The 18,940-nt window shown below is 39.9% G+C and overlaps 1 protein-coding gene across 2 annotated transcripts in view; it reads left to right on the top strand.

Annotated features, from left to right (window-relative positions):
* The window catches only part of ctnna2 (catenin (cadherin-associated protein), alpha 2), a 330,513-nt gene that overhangs the window by 66,268 nt on the left and 245,305 nt on the right, over positions 1-18,940 (top strand). For both annotated transcript variants that reach the window (XM_004549527.4, XM_076884890.1), the window contains exons 4-6: positions 65-231; positions 1,000-1,119; positions 2,154-2,420. In XM_004549527.4, coding sequence (XP_004549584.1) covers positions 65-231; positions 1,000-1,119; positions 2,154-2,420 — 554 coding nt within the window. The remainder of the gene's footprint in view (positions 1-64; positions 232-999; positions 1,120-2,153; positions 2,421-18,940) is intronic.

Genomic DNA, 18,940 nt, shown 5'->3' with positions numbered 1-18,940 from the left:
CTGCACACACAGATAATATCTTACTCTCTGCTCCACTTACTGTTTTCTTTTATCCATTTTGCAGGAGAAACCATGCGTATTGCCTCGTCGGAGTTTGCCGATGACCCGTGCTCCTCTGTGAAGCGTGGCACCATGGTGAGGGCTGCCCGCGCCCTGCTGTCTGCTGTCACTCGCTTGCTCATCCTTGCTGACATGGCTGATGTCATGAGGCTGCTGGCCCACCTTAAAATTGTAAGTGCAGTTAACACCCAACCAAGTATACTTCTTGGTTACGTTGTGATGGAGCTGTACTTAGAACTGCAACACTTTAAATATATATATATGTGTAAAAAATACCCACTCTCCAAATCTGTACGTGGTTTTAAGTTTGCTTAAAGAAGGTCAGTAAACGAAAAAGACTTCCTGTTGGTGTACAGTCCGTGTAGTCAGTGCAGACTTTTATAACAACCTCTGCACACATTTGCATTTAGATAAGGGAATAGAGGAGCATCCTGGAAACGGACATTATAGCATAGTGTGATGAACTACTCTCAGTGTAGTCATGTGAAGAACGTGAGCTGTTCATTCACTTAGACAGTAGCTCTGGGCTTTATAACTCGAGTTAATACAGTGTGCCAGAAAGAATGATATGTATTTGGTATAATCTGACTCAAACTCATGCCTGCATCCATCTGCAGTCACTCATTTTGTCCCTGTCTCACAAATGCACAAACACTAAAAATCCTTTTTTCCAGTCTCATTCTTCAGGCCCACATAGGGACTTAACTCAAGCCTGTATAAGCCCCACCATCAAAGGCCACTTAACATTATCTCTGTCTCTTCTCCCGTTTTCATTACATCTTCCGCAGCATTTTTAACAGGGATAAACAGTTTATAGTTACACATTAGACATTACAATTACAGAAAATAAATGCTTTAACTAATATTGATTATTTAAGACGTTGTCTACTGGTTTGTGCACAAAGTTTTTGAAAGACTGTGTGCGTATGTGTGTATCAGGTGGAAGAGGCCCTGGAAGGAGTAAAGAATGCTACCAATGAGCAGGATCTGGCCAACCGGTTCAAAGAGTTTGGGAAAGAGATGGTGAAGCTTAACTATGTGGCAGCCCGGAGACAGCAGGTACCTGGAATTCCAATGTCTCATGCTCTTTCAGAAAAATAACGTGTCTCTCTTGGATAAAAGGTCCTCCAAGTGTCCGCCGTTCTTCTTCTGTCTTGATAAACGAGGGAATGTCACAGTTGAAGCCTCAGCCTGTAAAATATTAGAAACTCGAACTCAATTCAAAGCTTTAATCAATCAGATTGCAAGCGTTGTGCAAACAAATGTTGCTATAATCTGACATCACTCTCTAGCAGATGTTAAGTGTTTGTTTCAGACAGCAACCAGTTTAATCTGTTTTGCATTAAGGACATTTGTCTCATTAGAGCCAGCTTTAATACATCCAAATTCTTCGTGCCATGGAGTAAAATTGAAAGATTGCATAGGATAGGATAAAAAAAATACAATAGCCAACACACATTGTTTAAAAATGTATTGTAAAATTCATCATTTTAAAGTCAGAAATATTATACACATTTCTTTTAGATTTTTGGTCATTAACATTTAACACTAGAATTCACAGCTGTTGTAGATTTGTAGCCACATTTGTGTAGTCTCCTTTGTAATGTTTTGGCAAATTATAAATGGTGCGGATTATTAGTGTGTAGGATTTGTTTTAGCTGGGATGTAGAGTAAGCAAAATCTCTGCACCAGCGCTTATTTGATCCTGGAGAATTACACATCAAAGTGATTTTTAATATGGCCCCCAGTGTGACAAAAAGCTTATAGAGGATTTTTTCCTGCATGTGTCATGTTGGCAAGCGCCCATGCTGCCGAGCTGAACCAGAGCAAAACACTGAGGCTAATTCTGCCCAGCTCTATCGTTGCTGATCTGCTGACGCTGCCTTAACTTTGTGAAGTTGAAACAATACCAGTTCATCAGATTCAATTCATCAAATGGGACATGAACTTGTTTTTTAACAATATAGTTCTCCAACTGTGACCTGTTCCTCACACTGTTTTCAATTTCTCAAGCAATACTCCAGGGTTTTGCAAGTTACATTGTTATTATCGCTTGTCTGAAAATCAAAAAAAACCCTTTGCTATCTTCTCAGGAGCTGAAAGACCCCCAGTGCCGAGATGAGATGGCAGCTGCGCGTGGGGCCCTTAAGAAAAATGCCACTATGCTGTATACGGCTTCTCAGGCCTTTCTGCGCCATCCAGACGTGGCAGCCACACGGGCCAATCGAGACTATGTGTTTAAACAGGTCCAGGAGGCCATAGGAGGCATCTCAAGTGCTGCACAGGCCACCTCACCCACTGACGAGAAGCATGGCCATGCTGGCATTGGAGAACTTGCTGCTGCCCTTAATGAATTTGATGTAAGTCAACAAGCATTTTTGTACTGCTTTAAAAATACAAGACTAAACCATACATATATATATCACGTCTCTAGTACAGGACAAGGCTTCTGCATGATATGTTGATACAAAGAGTACTGCGTGATATAAAAGGTTGGGTGTTTATGTGGGCAACTTCTTACAGGTTATCACTGATGCTATGACTACATGGACAATAGTTATTATGTATTTTACCTTTCATTTTGACTATATTTTGACAAAAAACTCACTAGAATATTCTTTCTTTCAACATATAACTCAAAATAATAATAATCACGCACAGCGATGGTTAATCATCTTTATTCAGATTATACACAATCATAGGCCCAATTATGGCCAGAAACCTCCATGAAAAGCATCATCTGCTGCCATCTAGTGGCCAGATGTTAACAGTGCTGTATTGCTGGATGGGCTTTTTGCATCATGTCCTTCAGATGTTGAAAACTATCAGTCCTCTTTTTTTAAATTCCCTGAAACATGTTCTGACAAAAAATATTAACTGGGCTTGAAATCCAGGAATAGTGAGTCACTAAGCCACTAAGGAATAGGTTTAAGGACCCTTATTTAAGGATAAAAGTATTATTCAAGCTTGTGCCATCACGATCAGGATCACACTGTCTTCACATGTAGATTTACTGAAAGGTATATTGCGGTACACGGTATTTAACACATAGCTTTAAGACATGAAATGTTGCAGTGTGTAACAAATTTATTAGCAAAGCCACCCAATGTAAGGTTTATGACACAGCTGCCTTAACTTAACAGTACTGGTAATTACCAAAATAATATTAAAATAATATTCTTAATATTTTTTTGTATTGCTGAAGTCGAGTCCAGTGTTTTGACTCAAATTTGGATACAAACAAACATGAATTCAGTTTATTCTTTGCCATTAAACCAGCTTTGGACAGATTTCTGCATCAACATATGGTGAATTTAATATTTTTCAGTTTTCACTCACAGCTACAACAGTCAGAGTAGAAAAGCGCAATGTTCCACTTACTGTGTACATACAGTTATGTTAATTAGACATAAATAAATCCTATTAAAAAATTCCTTTCTTATCAATGAATGGGTTTTATTGCTGTCTGCATAAAATGTTTTATCATTGATTTAAGTAACTATAATCCTTGACAGTATGAGTCCCAAAAGCTGAAAGAATTAACTAACAAAATCTCTCTCAAATCTCTCAAATCTCACTTAATCTGCTTATCAAAAAACCCATACAACCATTAAAAATCCCTGCTGTCTATTACCTATCACCCAGTACACTAATGATAAACCATTATACCTGATAATGTACGATTCTGCTCGACTGTATTTCTCTGTTTGGTGTTACTGAGCTGACACAACAAGTTAGTTACCTGACAGAAAATCATTTTTTCATGATGAAAGAATATTTAGCTTTGGATTTGTTTTTAATATATTTATAGAAGAAACAAACTGTTAAACTTTACAGCTTCACCCTTTAGGGGCCTAAGATATGCAACCTTATGTGTAATATTATTTAAATACAATTTAGACTTTAAGGATGACAATTTGGTTTGACCCTTCAGAACGGGAAGTGCAATAAACAATGGCCTTTTTAGATCCCACAATGTTGTTTAAAAAATTTACATTAGAAAACTCTCTGTGTAAACTGTCTCCTTAAATGTGAGGAGATAAATCACAATAGACCCTGTGGAATAAAAATTGACTATAATTATGCATTCTCTAATCTCGTTAGCCCCACTTTCATATATATTGTTTGATGTATTTTCAGGGAGATTGTGTTCCATGTAGGGCTTTGAGTAATCAACATTTAACTCGGAGGAAGTGATCTACTCTAGCTTATGTCTTTAAACCCACACTTACATGTTGGAGCTTTCTCTTCCAATTTGATTTATATTTCCAGCTCTTCTTTATCTCTTTGGCAGCTCAGGTTTCCACCCCTTCAAACAAACTGTGTGTGTGTGTGTGTGTGTGTGTGTGTGTGTGTGTGTGTGTGTGTGTGTGTGTGTGTGTGTGTGTGTGTGTGTGTTTCCACAGTAAATGAAATATAGTCCCCCAAGTGCCATTTTCAGTACTTTCTTTTGGCCCCAAATATTGCTGGTTTGCATTGTGTTAGTGACACCTTGTGGTAACAGTTGGGAATTAAAAATGCAATGCAGCAGCTTTGAAGAGAACTGAGGGTGAAACACAGGCAGCTGAATATTAGAAAATAAAAGCTGTCTTGTGCTGAGGGATTAGACAGAGACCTATATTTTAGTTTCTTCTGAACTTCCTATCCTATTATTTTGCACAGGGCCATGGCCTAAAGTAATCACATTGACTGTGTTTTTATGTAAAACAGTAGGACTTTTTAGAACAGCAAAAGACGTGCATAATTCGATTCTATTCGGCAGGCAGACAGCCAGCAGTTAAATGAGACAAATTGCCCTTTGCTAGGCCCTCTGTGCTGCCCGAAGCTGGTGCATGTTTAATTCCTAACTTACAACAGAGACACAGACTATGGTAAGGTCCTCTCAGAATAGTAATGAACTGATATACTAAGCTATGAGGCGAGATGCTTAAAGGGTTTTGCGTATGCACATGCAGCACATGTTTAGTGCGAATATATTTAATAACGGCTTGTTCTGAGCGGTAAAACACATGCACGCATACCCACAATACTGTATAGAATATTCAGTTTATATATTCTTCCAATGCAAAAATAGCTGCACATCTTTTTTTTAATACAGTGATTAACATTCATTCCTGTCGGTGCGCATGTGTTTTCGTGTTTCCTGATTTTATCTGTTTTGGAGAGATAGTCCCCGTCTTGACTCGCCATTGATCGGCTTCTAATCCTTTGACTCTTGTGCATTGGTTTGACACATGGATGGAAGAGCAGACTGTAGCACTGACTGCTGTGACAGATATACGGTAAAATGTCTCTTTCCAGTGGGTGGGTTTTTGGAGGAAGGGCTGCAGTATAATGGTACTCATTTCGTTTCACTAATGGATATGAGTGACTACATATAGACAAGTTGTTCCCTCTACCAGAGAGATCATAATTTTGCCTAGACTATCAGCTTTGACTCATTGATTCTGTACTCAGTTACCGCAGTTTCCCACAGTCTCCTTTTAGACACTGACATTATGAAATAAAGGTAATTTGGTCGCACAAAAATGTAGATATATGACTAAAGGGTACAGTGATTTATATCAGTCTCACACTGACTTTTGTGTGGTCTCTATAACATTGACTTTCATTTTGGTTAGAATGAAAGTAGAGTACCCTTCATCTCTGCCATCTTAATTTCAAGAATATGTAATTACCTATAAAAGAGGTGAGAGCATGGAGTACCTGCTGTGTGGGTAGTTATTCGAAAAAAAAGAAAAGAAAAACAACTTGAAGACTCTATACATTTGTGGCTAAAGAAAAACTAGCAAGGATGCCTCAACAAACCCTCAATATCTTTTGACACTAAAGGTTAGCTGAGATTTTTAAATGCTGGGCACAGAGATAGGTCTATAGCTGGAGTGAAAAGGCGGCTTAGGAATAAGACAGGAAAGAAGGAATGACCTCATTTGTTCCTAGACACCTGGAATTACTGACACCTGGAATTAGTTTGAAATAAGTCAACATAGGACACAGACATATAAGATCTATTTAGAGAGAAAAGGGAGGTCAGCGTTAGTTCACATTTACTCAGTTTCAGCATCTTTTGGCATACAACAAAGAGGTTGTATGCTCCCTGTCACCCTTTTACCTTTAAGAGCTCGCCATCAAGGACTTCCTCTAGAGCGTCTTTTGAAATACACTGAATGTCTTGGGAAGAGGTTTAATTTAAAGTACGCAAGTATGAATATAGCTTTCATGTTAGTGACATTGAGTGTTAACACCAGTTTTTGGTTTAGTATAGAAAATTAATATGCTGTGGAAATTCCTGTTGCTTCTAATGATAAATGTGTGATCCGGGATTTTTCCAGGCTCACAATGATGGCAAAGAACTGATTGAACATTAGTGAAGTTAATTAAATTTAATGAAGGCTGCTAAAGAGATGTGCGTGTTTGTACTGGATTGACTATGACAGAGATAAACACAGTTAAGTTTAAGTGGAGCTGCTATCTTCAAACGATAAATATCAAAGAGTATTTACCGATTACCTCATACATCATATAAATGCCATCCAGCATGGACGATAACTCACGCCGAGCCTTGAAGTAAGTCAGCTAACGTTAGCAAGATTGACAACGCGTTCTGTTGTGATTTACGGCTAAAATACAGACGGGACTCTCTCTTTTAAATCACGTGACCTCATTTTTACTAATAATACGAGTTATGTTCTTAATTAGCCATCTGCTACCTCGGTCCATTATCTCTTCAATTTTCCACCGGCCCCAGCTGATTCCTTTTCTGCAATAATAGTCGACAGTGACAGATTTAACACCCTTAAAATAGGGGGTTTTTTTTATATTGCAGACATGGTCAGGCTTTGGGAAAGGCAGCACAGCGTTTAAGAGTGGCTACCTTTAAATTCGCTATGCAGGAAAAACCCTGTCATGTTGGAATGAAAGTCTTTATTCTGAGGATCTGAACTCAGCGGGAGGACAGATGGCGTTGAGGCCCTACAGGGAATGTGGGTAAAGACACACTGTAGCACACACATGCTTTGATTTTTAGGTCACAAACCACATACACAATGTAGCGATTCTATTAGACCTCAATATATGCCAAGGCAGTGTAGGTATGAATTCATTTTAGAAGATGTTCAGACTTGCTATGGCTTTTTATTCATGCTTCATGTAAGCTGTTATAGCACATGCACACATAGAAATGACTTCCTCTGTGGGGAGAGAACGGTCACTCGCTATGAGGATTTATGCACAGGGAGGAAACAGACTGTTGCACTCACCCAGTGTAAATTTTAATAAGCAATCTCTTATTGTCTCGCTGCCTTTCTCCTACTCTGAGCCTCCTTATCTCTGTACAGTCAAACGCGAGAAGGATCTGATGCAGCCTTTTAAAATGGTGACACTGTCGGTCTTTCGTGCTCTCTCACACTCATTTGAAGTGTCACATAAAAGCAGCAGCAGCAGCAGCAGCGAACAGCAGTAAAGTAAGTACTTCTCGCAGAGACCTTCTAAGTATGAAAAAACACAAGATACACTATGACTCGGGTAATGTAACTGAGCTAGGAAGAGCCTGCCAACACAAGTATGAGTTATAGATGGTCTTCCTTTTATTCCTCTGCGGCTGCTGCTGCGGCTGCTGCCGCCTTCGATTAGATGAGCCAAGTGGAGTGGGGAAAAAAATGAGGTTGGTGTCTTTTAACATAATTGTGATTGCATCAAAATGATTGCCTCGTCCTCAGATTTCATTCTTTCCTCTCAACCAGCAAATTAAATTTGCTTCCTTCTGAGCAGGGATACACGATAGCATTGTTTGAATTTGAACGTTTTTTTTTCTCCTCCTTAATATTATGTCAGATTTGGTCCAGTGCTGTGTCCTTTGTGTGCCACATCTGCTTTGTGTGGATCAGTGCAAACAGGTGGTCAAATGTGCAGCTGTTCAAACATATTACCCTCAGCCTAAAAGCTTATGGTAAGTTCACGCAGTGACCAGCAGGTGGCAGTGTTTAATTACATTTAATACTTGTTTTCCTGTTCCCCACCCTCTCTATATCTTTTTCCATTTTTATCCCCTTTTCCTTAGAAACAGAGATTGTAGACTTGCTCAGAGCAAGAGCCTGCATTGCCTTGTATGTTCTTTTTTCTTTTTTTTGCACCGTTAATGAGACTGAAGCTATTTTTTGATTCGGAGACGTTTTGATGCATGTAGATGCCTTGAATTGAGCTCCGTCAAAGAGAATTCACTATTAGATTACCACATAGAGCCTTTTCAATATGGCCCCACAAATGCTGCCCTCTTCTCATCCACATTTCTACAAAGAAAGGGGCAACACAGTTAGAAAACCTCAGCTATACCCTTCTTTCACCCCTACTCCTGTTATGTCCTCGCAACAGCCCCTGACCCGAGTGCACTGTGAATGGTGCTTAGTGCCTGCATGTGTACTGTACGCGCATGCAGACAGAAACATATTCCATTCACACACATTGCAGACACACGGGCAGAGGAGAGCTCTGAGCCTGCGGCAGAGATCCAAGTCGCACTGGATCACTTTACCATGGTTTATTTTTCCATCTGCTTGTCCTCTTTCCTCATGTTTTTTTTTTAAGGGGGTTATTTACACGGCATCTTTTTCACTCTCTCACACCTCTGTCTCCTTTTCTATTTCTCTTTTTTCACTCTTTTTGTTTTCATTGTCTGATCTGTTTTGAACCAATAGAGGTGTTTGAAATGCTAGCTTGCTTACATGCGTGCTCTGAGCCTATTTGATAGCACCATTGTATTTTTATGCAAAACCCTTCTCCATATATTGCTGGGCCTCTAGTCACACTGCACAAGCACATGCCTGCATACATTAGGGGCTAACTCTAACCGGATTTACTTGCTAGCTCAAAGAAAGTATGCATGAAAGCCATTCTTTGAATGTCACTGTGGCAAGCATTGGCTCCTAGTGTAAGTCACTTTTCAGTGCTGCACGTCCGTCTTTGTAGCGACAGGTAATTGGACACCTTTCTGTTTATAGGATGACGCACTGAGAATCTTTGAATTACAGCTAATATAGGAATTCAAGTAAACATCACAGACATCACAACAGTGAGGGGAAAATGCTCTTCCCCTTTCTGTCCGTCTGTCTGCCCGTCTGTGTGAAATATGTGCATGTGATGAAGATTTTCACATGTTCTTTTTGACATTTTGATTTCATTCTTTCCTCGTCATTCCTGTGGATCTCTTCGTCTTGTGGTATGAGCAAAATGGAGAATAGACAGGGTCTTCATTGTTAGTGTATACACAGGGACTGCACACTGATGACCTTTCCGCATACTGCGTTTGTGGATGAGATACTCTTGGACCAGACACAGAGATGGTGGCAGGGAGAAACGCGGCTCTAATGTATGTAGATGTATTCTTAACTGAGGGATAGCTTTCTTGGTAATTGCTATATCAATCTGGGCTCTCCTATCCGTACTATCTCATTTCAGGCTCGCTCTTATTTTTCTCTCTCTTTTCTCTCTCTCTCGTTCTCTCTCTCTCTCTCACACACACACACACTTTCTCTTTCTGCATTGTCTCTCTCTCCTGCTTTTGATTATGTGGGTGATCAACAAGTTTTAAAGCTACCCGTGAGCAGCTGGCAGATAAGAAAGAGTATATCCCGATCATCTCAGCGGCACTTTGCTGGGGAAGGTCAGACATAAATATGCCCAATCATGTACAGATGCTCACAGACCTTAAGCATTGTTAACAGTATCGAACATAGTGCCAAGTGGCTTTGCTATTGACAGGAGCCCTGGTGTGTTCAATAAACTCCACTCCCACCGTCTTTTTCACCTTGGCTGAGCCACATGTTAGCCCAGAGGTACACCTCTTAATTACAACATCCTCTGCCTGCCGATTACAACCCTGCCTTATTCTCTATGGACAGATGCACCTGTCAAGAGAAATATGAATAGGGGGACTAAACTGAAGTAATGGGACATGGGAGATAGAGAAGTATTGGTTTGTTTGTTGCTGTACAGTAATTAGCCACTGCCTGTCTTGTCTTGATGGGAATAAGGTATGAGCGAACTGTGAGGGAAGCAGACGGAGAGTGGGAGGGGTCATTGGTAAACAGGATCCATACTCGTTACAGTCGGAGCTTACAGTCTAAGGTCCATTGTTTCTCTCCACCTACTCTTCCCATAAAGCTCGGTTTGCAGCTTTCAGGAATTACTCAGCCCTACTTGTTTATTTCCTCTCATAGTTTAAGTCCTGTTAGATTAGACTGACTGATGTTCTGCCAAGGCACTTTGGCAGTTTGAATTCACATGATGCACACAAAACAATGAAAATACATTATATTGTAATACATCAGATGCTTCGGAAAAACACAGACTCCCATATTCACAGACTTTTAAAAATATCTTTATTTATTTATTCGTTTCATTTCTTGGTTCATATTTAGTAAAAAGAGAGACAGTTTTTTCCTGACCATGTTCTCGGTTAGAATGAAGGAAATGATTAAACAAGCAGTTTGAGTCTCTCCTTAGCACTCTCTTCATATACAGACACTCAGTCTAAGCAACTGAAGTGAAATACTGCATCTTCAGACCTTTCTCCGCATAAAACTCATGGGACCTGATGTCTGAGTGGGTGCAGCAAATTACTTTCTTTTTCTTTTTTTCCTTTTTTTAAAGATGTCTCACCTTTTAGTCAAGGTCTTCTCTATCAGTGTCTCACATGCCAGGTTGCCCACTCAGCTCTGTTCAGTCTCATGGATGCGGGGGCGTGCTAGCTCTTGCTCATGCAATACATGTATACTGTATGCACACATAAACACACACTCACACCAAGCACTTGAACAGCTAAATGCAAAAGATAAGACCAACTAGGAGAGCCTCTTGGCTCAAGGTCAGTCTCACTGTCCTCCAGAGTCTCACAAAGCAGCATTTGTTTGGGAAACATTTTGATGACTCTGAAAGTGCGACACACTCGCACTTGTAAAGGAATGTTTGTAACGGAATACATCTGGCAGGAAGGAAGTCCTGGTTCCTCATATAAACGCACACGTGACTGTATAGAAGGAAGTCGGAATACATTTACAAAGATTTCGGCAGTCAAAGGTCTATACAATATTAAATAAAGACTCTTTTATCAAGTGCTGGTCACAATAGACAAAATGCCTACATCACGTCAACTTGAGGATTTCCATTATTTGGACATTTTTAGTGAATAACGATGTTCAACAAAATGCTTCCAAGAGAACATTATGCAGCATTTCTTGAAGAAATTCAGGGAGATAAAATTACACTCCAGGTACAAGCGGAGGCACGTGGTACGGGCACTCGTTCAGCATCTCAGAGAGAGAATTTTCCATCTATATTTTGTGAAAGTCTCTATATTCCACATGTTGGGGCTTTCCTTCTTCCTGTTCAAACGTAATTCATACATTCAGGTTAATGTGTTGCTATGTTTCCTTCCATATATTAGATTTTATTCTGTGTAGTCGGAGTTTTCAGCTACCACCTTAAGCTTTTGCTTACTGTAGATAAGTCAGTAGTTGCACAAGAACTCCTTTCACGCTGTTGCCTCTGATTTGAAGTGTCTGACATCAAAACTATAAAAATGTATGTCAAAGTATACAAGGACAGTTCCTGACTGGATTAATACAAGGATGATCCACATGCATGGGTAGATAGTGTTTCTGTTTTATAATAAATGCCAAAAAAAGCCTTATTTGAGTCACAGGGGAAGCTGAATTTGAAGCAGTCAAAAGAAGTACTTTAACACACCATCAATTCTGTGCTGCCTTCTTTGTCAGGGCTTTGTTCCCCGGATGTACCGGGCTTAGTTTTTTCCCCCCTCTTCATCTATAGGCAGTTATAAAAATACTTAAGGTGCTCGACTGGGATTTTGACAAGCGAGGGGAACCAACCAATAGTCGAGCATGCTTACTTAAATAGTGCTGCACTCAGAAACTCTCTAATTTCCCCCTGTGGCATCCAGAATGGAAGCGATGCCCCATATCCTTCATCTATGTTTGGAAGATGCACTAATGCACCAGTGAAGTTGCTAAGATGAATGCAGCTTTGTTGACGGGCCAATTTAGCTGTCATTTTGAGATAATGGAGAGTTCTGTGGCAGTAAGTACATCCACATACAGCAATCATCCAGAGCTCAGCTCCTTCAAATCCTGGAGATCCTGGTCTTCTTTCACAGCAAAACAAAAATCATTTTCCATGTCTATAGAATAACCACTATGGAACTGAAGACTGCAAGCTGGTCCTAAATGTATAAAAAATAAAAATAAATGCAATTTACTTAAATTAAAGACATTAAATACAGTGAAGGACAAAGAGTATTTTCCATTCCCAACAAGTCAAGTGTTCGTTCTCATTAAATTCATGTTTTACATCTCAGAAGTTGAAAGGGAAACACTCCTTGAATGACAACTTAGCAATGAGCCAGATGATGCATCTCCTCTCATCAGCATAGCTTTCAGGACTTCTTTTGCTGCAGTGAAATTGACTGTTCTCTTTCATACTCTTGCTTTCCCAGCATTATGCCTTCATCTTGTTAGTTCCACATCTTTTCCCTTTATCCCCTTTCCAGTCTTTTAAATCTTGTAATGGTGCCTACTAAAGCATCCACTGTGTGTACATTCCCACTGTGTGCAGTTGTTTTCTCACTTTCAGCCTCAATGGCGTCCAATTGCAAATCTGTCTTGGCTGAAGGTTATGAGTTCTTCTGAACACCGTCTTGCAAAAGCTGCAGCAGTTAAATTAGAAACTTGAGAAAATGATCCTTCCCTCCTTGCCAAACCCACTGGCTGGCTGTACCACAGCTCCACTGCCTTTCCTCACAGAGGTAAATACCCAGTTGCGTATTTCCTAGAGGATATTCTGATGATGTATCCTCAATCCTTGTCTCAATCAACAAACTTTGTGAAATACTTTAACATTAAGCAAATAATTTTCCAGTAAAGCTGAATAAAGACAGCAATATTATCTGCCTTTTTGAGGACAGGAAGTAGCTTTTTATGCCTTGCAAAGTAGGCTAGCCATGTCCGTGCCTCAGCCATGAATTCTCCTATTCTGGTGTCCTGTCACTTTGCTAATATGAATTATCTTCCATCACTGTAAGCTCTTCTTAAAGCAAGCGTGCTATGACCACATGTAATGATCTTTCTGATGCGTCAGTGTTGTATTCAGTGACGTCTGTTAGATTGATGATTCACCCCCAGCCTTATCATAGGCACTTACTGTTGACTCATGGATCTCCTTTTATGTTTCTTGACAAATGCTCATCCGACCTACTTCACACTCAACACTTGATTGCCTTAGGTCACCGGCAATTCACCCGCAGAGTGTGAAGCAGATCAGATGAACAATTTAGAAGAACACAGAGACACAGAGAAATTTCTTACTTAAATGCAGATGGAATGAGGGAATACTTTATGCCAATGAATAATGGGATTGCATTTTTATCACTCATGGTGTTACATGACCTAACTCATGCTCCAAAGAGTTTTTTGTTAATCAGTATATTTAAATGTTTGTAGAGATGAAATGTTCAGTTTAAAAACAAACCATCTCTTTTTCCGTTGTGCATCACAATTTTCAGTTTCATTATCACTAGTAGTGAGTAGTTTGACTCTTTGCATCTTCCATGCAAACTACTGGCAACCATAGAAATCTGCTAGCAACCAAATCAACTACAAAGAGTTTTCTGGTGCAGAAAGATGTACTTTTTCTTTGCAAGTAAGTGCATACTAGTGATTGCCAGCAACATCTAATAACCTCTTGCAATCAGTTGGGGAATACACATTTTCTTTGCTCTACTGATTGAAAGTTGTCAGATGGTTGCCATCCAGTCTCTGGGTTTATGTGACAGGAGAGTCAGACAGAAAATTTAGAATTGTAAAATGAGACCATTTTACCACTCAGCCGTAAACGACTGATGGGAAAGACACGTGTAAGTTTGGTACGTTTGTTTGTGAATTTCATAACTCAAGAACAAATAAGACGTAGGAGCCTCAAATTGATACCATACGAGTTTCTACTACGAGGCTGTGGGGTAAAACTGGTAATTTTACCCAAGCCAGTATTTTTAATTTGTAGATTCAGGTTCTTATAGATTCCCTGTGGACCTTCAGGAGTGGAGGGCAGTCATGTGTTAAACTATTCTACTGTTTAACAAAGGGAGGTGACACACAAAATATGCTGTACAATTACAACTAAGACAGGGAAGGAGATCACACTGAGCTAGCAAGCATGGATGTAAACAAGGTTCAATTTAAAATACCTCAGTTCTCGAATCATCACCTCTGGAAATGTTCTGCTCAAGAGACTCCGTCAACATGTTTGTTAGAGCTTTTTAGGTCAAAATAGCAACGATGCCAGTTGATACACTGAGAGAGACACATTTTACACCACTTTCATGAGTGGGACAAAATATGATATATATTTTTCAAATAGGCATAAACACATCAGTAAAACCCATATTTTCTTTTATAATTTAGACCTACATTTTACTGAATAAACAACGAACAACATATGATAGTGTTTAAACATATATTACAAACCCACAGACATTTAGCTCCTGTAAGTTCATCCTAAAGATATAAGCAAGAAAGACAGATTATGATCGTGATTGTTGTCCTAGTAACACATAATTTGTGTTTTTAAATGTTGGATTAAGGTTGTATTTGTCTAGTGAGTATTTCTACACAATATCTTTAATCTACAGGAATGTTACACATAAAGTATACCCTCTACCACATTGACTAACATCATCTTGGAGATGTATTCACTCTGCATTTTGCTTTTGTTTTTCTTTCCTATATGTAGTAGAAGCTTTATCTTCTCTTTAAAGAAGGCATGCTTTTGTGAGATTCCTCAAGCCATTGTATGGAGAGCTGATTTGTGCACAGCTGATTTGAAATGGAAAAAAAAAGTGAAGAGGGTTGGGTTATTGGGAGGGACAGAGGCAGTGTCTAGCAAAATGATTTCTATTGAAGGGGTTGGCAGTGAGTGAGGTTTGGGGTTATCGTTTTGCTAGGCAGAATTTGAAAAGGCAGAAAATAAAAAGAAAAGGGTATTCATATTCAAATTGAGACAAGTCCCTGTGTGCCTGTGCGGATTTCAATTATGGGAGATATGTATATTTATGTCCGCTCCAAAGGAAACTGGACAGGCCTCAAAATCCTTTTCTGAGGCTCGGCATCACAATCCAGGTGTGTTATTCTCCCACCAGTTTGAAACCTGTATTTTTGTGTTTTTGCCAGTCGTCACAAAACAGAAATTATTTTTCTGTTTTTTCTTGTGAAACTGTGCAACCCCTTTAACCTGCAACCTGGTGTGTATCGTTATCATTATTTGGTTCATTTATGTCACAAGAAATGAAACATTAAAAAACAAGAAATCAAATGACAAACCAAAAGGGTCCTGGCTGAAGATACAAACATGTAAATCACCACTTTTAATGGATTTAAAAGAAAGTATGTAATGCATAAACATGTATTTGACTTTTGAGGGCAGACTGAGTTTACTACAGCTGTAATGGTGCTCCAGATAGAACGACCAAAGTCAGTATTTAAAAATAATTTGCTGAACTTTACGACTGCTGTTAAATATTTCTGTGTGTTTCTGATAAGCTTCTGGTGGACTTCTGGTGGATTTTAAGCCGAAACAGTTAAATGGCTATAGTAAATGTTATTCTTTGATTTCAGTGCTTTCAATAAATCCCACCCAAGTTTTTCAGTGGCGTTCAAACCGGCAAAAAAATACCTCTCAAATGTATTTCAGGAACAACAAAAGATTTGTTTGGCTTGGTATCACTTTCTTGCTGGAAAGTGTAATGATTACCAAACTATAATTTACACACTGATGACTTGTTCCTCAAAATGGACTGGTACAGTGGGGCAAAAAAGTATTTAGTCAGCCACCGATTGTGCAAGTTCCCCCACTTAAAATGATGACAGAGGTCAGTAATTTGCACCAGAGGTACACTTCAACTGTGAGAGACAGAATGTGAAAAAAAAATCCATGAATTCACATGGTAGGATTTGTAAAGAATTTATTCGTAAATCAGGGTGGAAAATAAGTATTTGGTCAATAACAAAAATACAACTCAATACTTTGTAACATAACCTTTGTTGGCAATGACAGAGGTCAAACGTTTACTATAGGTCTTTACCAGGTTTGCACACACAGTAGCTGGTATTTTGCCCCATTCCTCCATGCAGATCTTCTCGAGAGCAGTGATGTTTTGGGGCTGTCGCCGAGCAACACGGACTTTCAACTCCCGCCACAGATTTTCTATGGGGTTGAGGTCTGGAGACTGGCTAGGCCACTCCAGGACTTTCAAATGCTTCTTACGGAGCCACTCCTTTGTTGCCCGGGCGGTGTGTTTTGGATCATTGTCATGTTGGAAGACCCAGCCTCGTTTCATCTTCAAAGTTCTCACTGATGGAAGGAGGTTTTGGCTCAAAATCTCACGATACATGGCCCCATTCATTCTGTCCTTAACACGGATCAGTCGTCCTGTCCCCTTGGCAGAAAAACAGCCCCATAGCATGATGTTTCCACCCCCATGCTTCACAGTAGGTATGGTGTTCTTGGGATGCAACTCAGTATTCTTCTTCCTCCAAACACGACGAGTTGAGTTTATACCAAAAAGTTCTACTTTGGTTTCATCTGACCACATGACATTCTCCCAATCCTCTGCTGTATCATCCATGTGCTCTCTGGCAAACTTCAGACGGGCCTGGACATGCACTGGCTTCAGCAGCGGAACACGTCTGGCACTGCGGGATTTGATTCCCTGCCGTTGTAGTGTGTTACTGATGGTGACCTTTGTTACTTTGGTCCCAGCTCTCTGCAGGTCATTCACCAGGTCCCCCCGTGTGGTTCTGGGATCTTTGCTCACCGTTCTCATGATCATTTTGACCCCACGGGATGAGATCTTGCGTGGAGCCCCAGATCGAGGGAGATTATCAGTGGTCTTGTATGTCTTCCATTTTCTGATGATTGCTCCTACAGTTGATTTTTTCACACCAAGCTGCTTGCCTATTGTAGATTCACTCTTCCCAGTCTGGTGCAGGTCTACAATACTTTTCCTGGTGTCCTTCGAAAGCTCTTTGGTCTTGGCCATGGCGGAGTTTGGAGTCTGACTGTTTGAGGCTGTGGACAGGTGTCTTTTATACAGATGATGAGTTCAAACAGGTGCCATTCATACAGGTAACGAGTGGGGGACAGAAAAGCTTCTTACAGAAGACGTTACAGGTCTGTGAGAGCCAGAGATTTTCCTTGTTTGAGGTGACCAAATACTTATTTTCCACCCTAATTTACGAATAAATTCTTTACAAATCCTACCATGTGAATTCATGGATTTTTTTTTCACATTCTGTCTCTCACAGTTGAAGTGTACCTCTGGTGCAAATTACTGACCTCTGTCATCATTTTAAGTGGGGGAACTTGCACAATTGGTGGCTGACTAAATACTTTTTTGCCCCACTGTATTTCAAAATATTCAAGACGTCGGGCAAGTTTACGTTTATCTCCAGCAGTAAATGACCTCTCAGCAGCACAGACTTACTTCCTTTTTCATCTGCTTGGATAGTGCTCTAGGCTTTCTTTCACAAAACGCACTGCTGATCATTTCAAAAAGTCCTTTTTCAGTATTTACTTTGTAGTTTTATAGAACATATGCAAGCCAACTTTACTCTCATGCACAAGGGTTTATGGTATGGTTGCTTGTTTTGTGCTCTTCTCATGTTTTTTGCCTGCTTTTATCAGGTCATCCTACAGGTGACTGCTTGTATGATTCTCTTTTGACACGTAGCAAAGCTGTTACTCGTGTGCCATTAGTTTTAACTTTTCCTACCCTGGAGGTCCCCGTGACAGGACTGGGCTGTCACTGATAAAACACAACATCAGATTTGGTAAAATCAGGACCCATGATGTGATACATACCAGTACGATAAATAATCAAAGCAGTAAATTTGATTTAACTCTCTTTGTTGCTCCTTCTCTCACTGCCACCTCACAGGTGAAGCAACCCACTGGGAGAAGTCCTAGTGCTCCAGATTGCCAGCCTGCTGCAGGGTCTGCTAGTAAATACCTTGAGTCTGAATTCTTAAGCATTACCATGTCTGGTATCTCTCTGTCTCTTTCTCTTCCTCTCTTGTCCTACTTCCTCAGTATGTGCACAGCCGTTTATGTGCTTCTTTCACAAGCAAAATAAACCAAACAAAGAAGCACAGGTAGGAACAGTAGTGCAAGCCAAGGCACCGACTCTACAAGACAAACTGACAACCAGATTCCAAAAACAGTTAAAGAAACAAAACCTTTATTCTGCTATTCTCCTCTGCTCTCTGTTTCCCTGTGCACAGACATATTTGGTAACATAAATAACTTTAAACTAAAAAAAAAAAATGGTTCACTTGACTGATTGTTTGAATGTTCCAGACTTTGGTCTGCCATCCTGCTTTCACTTTCATGCTCGCACTTTATGGGATGGCCAGACATGGCAGCAGGGCTGGCTAATGGCTTCTAAGAGAAAAACTCAAATGCACATGGAACATTTACCAAAACACTGAAGACAGAAACTTGGATTAGAGCACATCCATGACTAGGAAATCATTACTCCACTATTATCTCTTTACATAAATAGCTGCCTGCTGGTGCAATAGATATTAATGCTTCTCACTCATAGAACCTTTGAAAAAAAAAAAGAAACGGTGGAAACAGCAACCTTGAAAGACCTCAATTGGCAGAAATCTGCCATGGGCACACTAAGATTAACACGAATGAATGGTAATAAATGAATCTGTAAATAAGTAGTAAATAAAACAGTTTCTTGATCCTTGATTCTTTGATCCTTCAGCTGCTCATCAGTGTAATTACGCTATACAGTTGTACAGTGAAA

This window comes from Maylandia zebra, linkage group LG6, assembly GCF_041146795.1.
Source record: "Maylandia zebra isolate NMK-2024a linkage group LG6, Mzebra_GT3a, whole genome shotgun sequence".
In the NCBI taxonomy this organism is placed as follows: domain Eukaryota; kingdom Metazoa; phylum Chordata; class Actinopteri; order Cichliformes; family Cichlidae; genus Maylandia; species Maylandia zebra.
The sequence above is the reverse complement of the archived record's forward strand: the minus strand, read 5'-3'. Positions and strand labels throughout refer to the sequence as shown.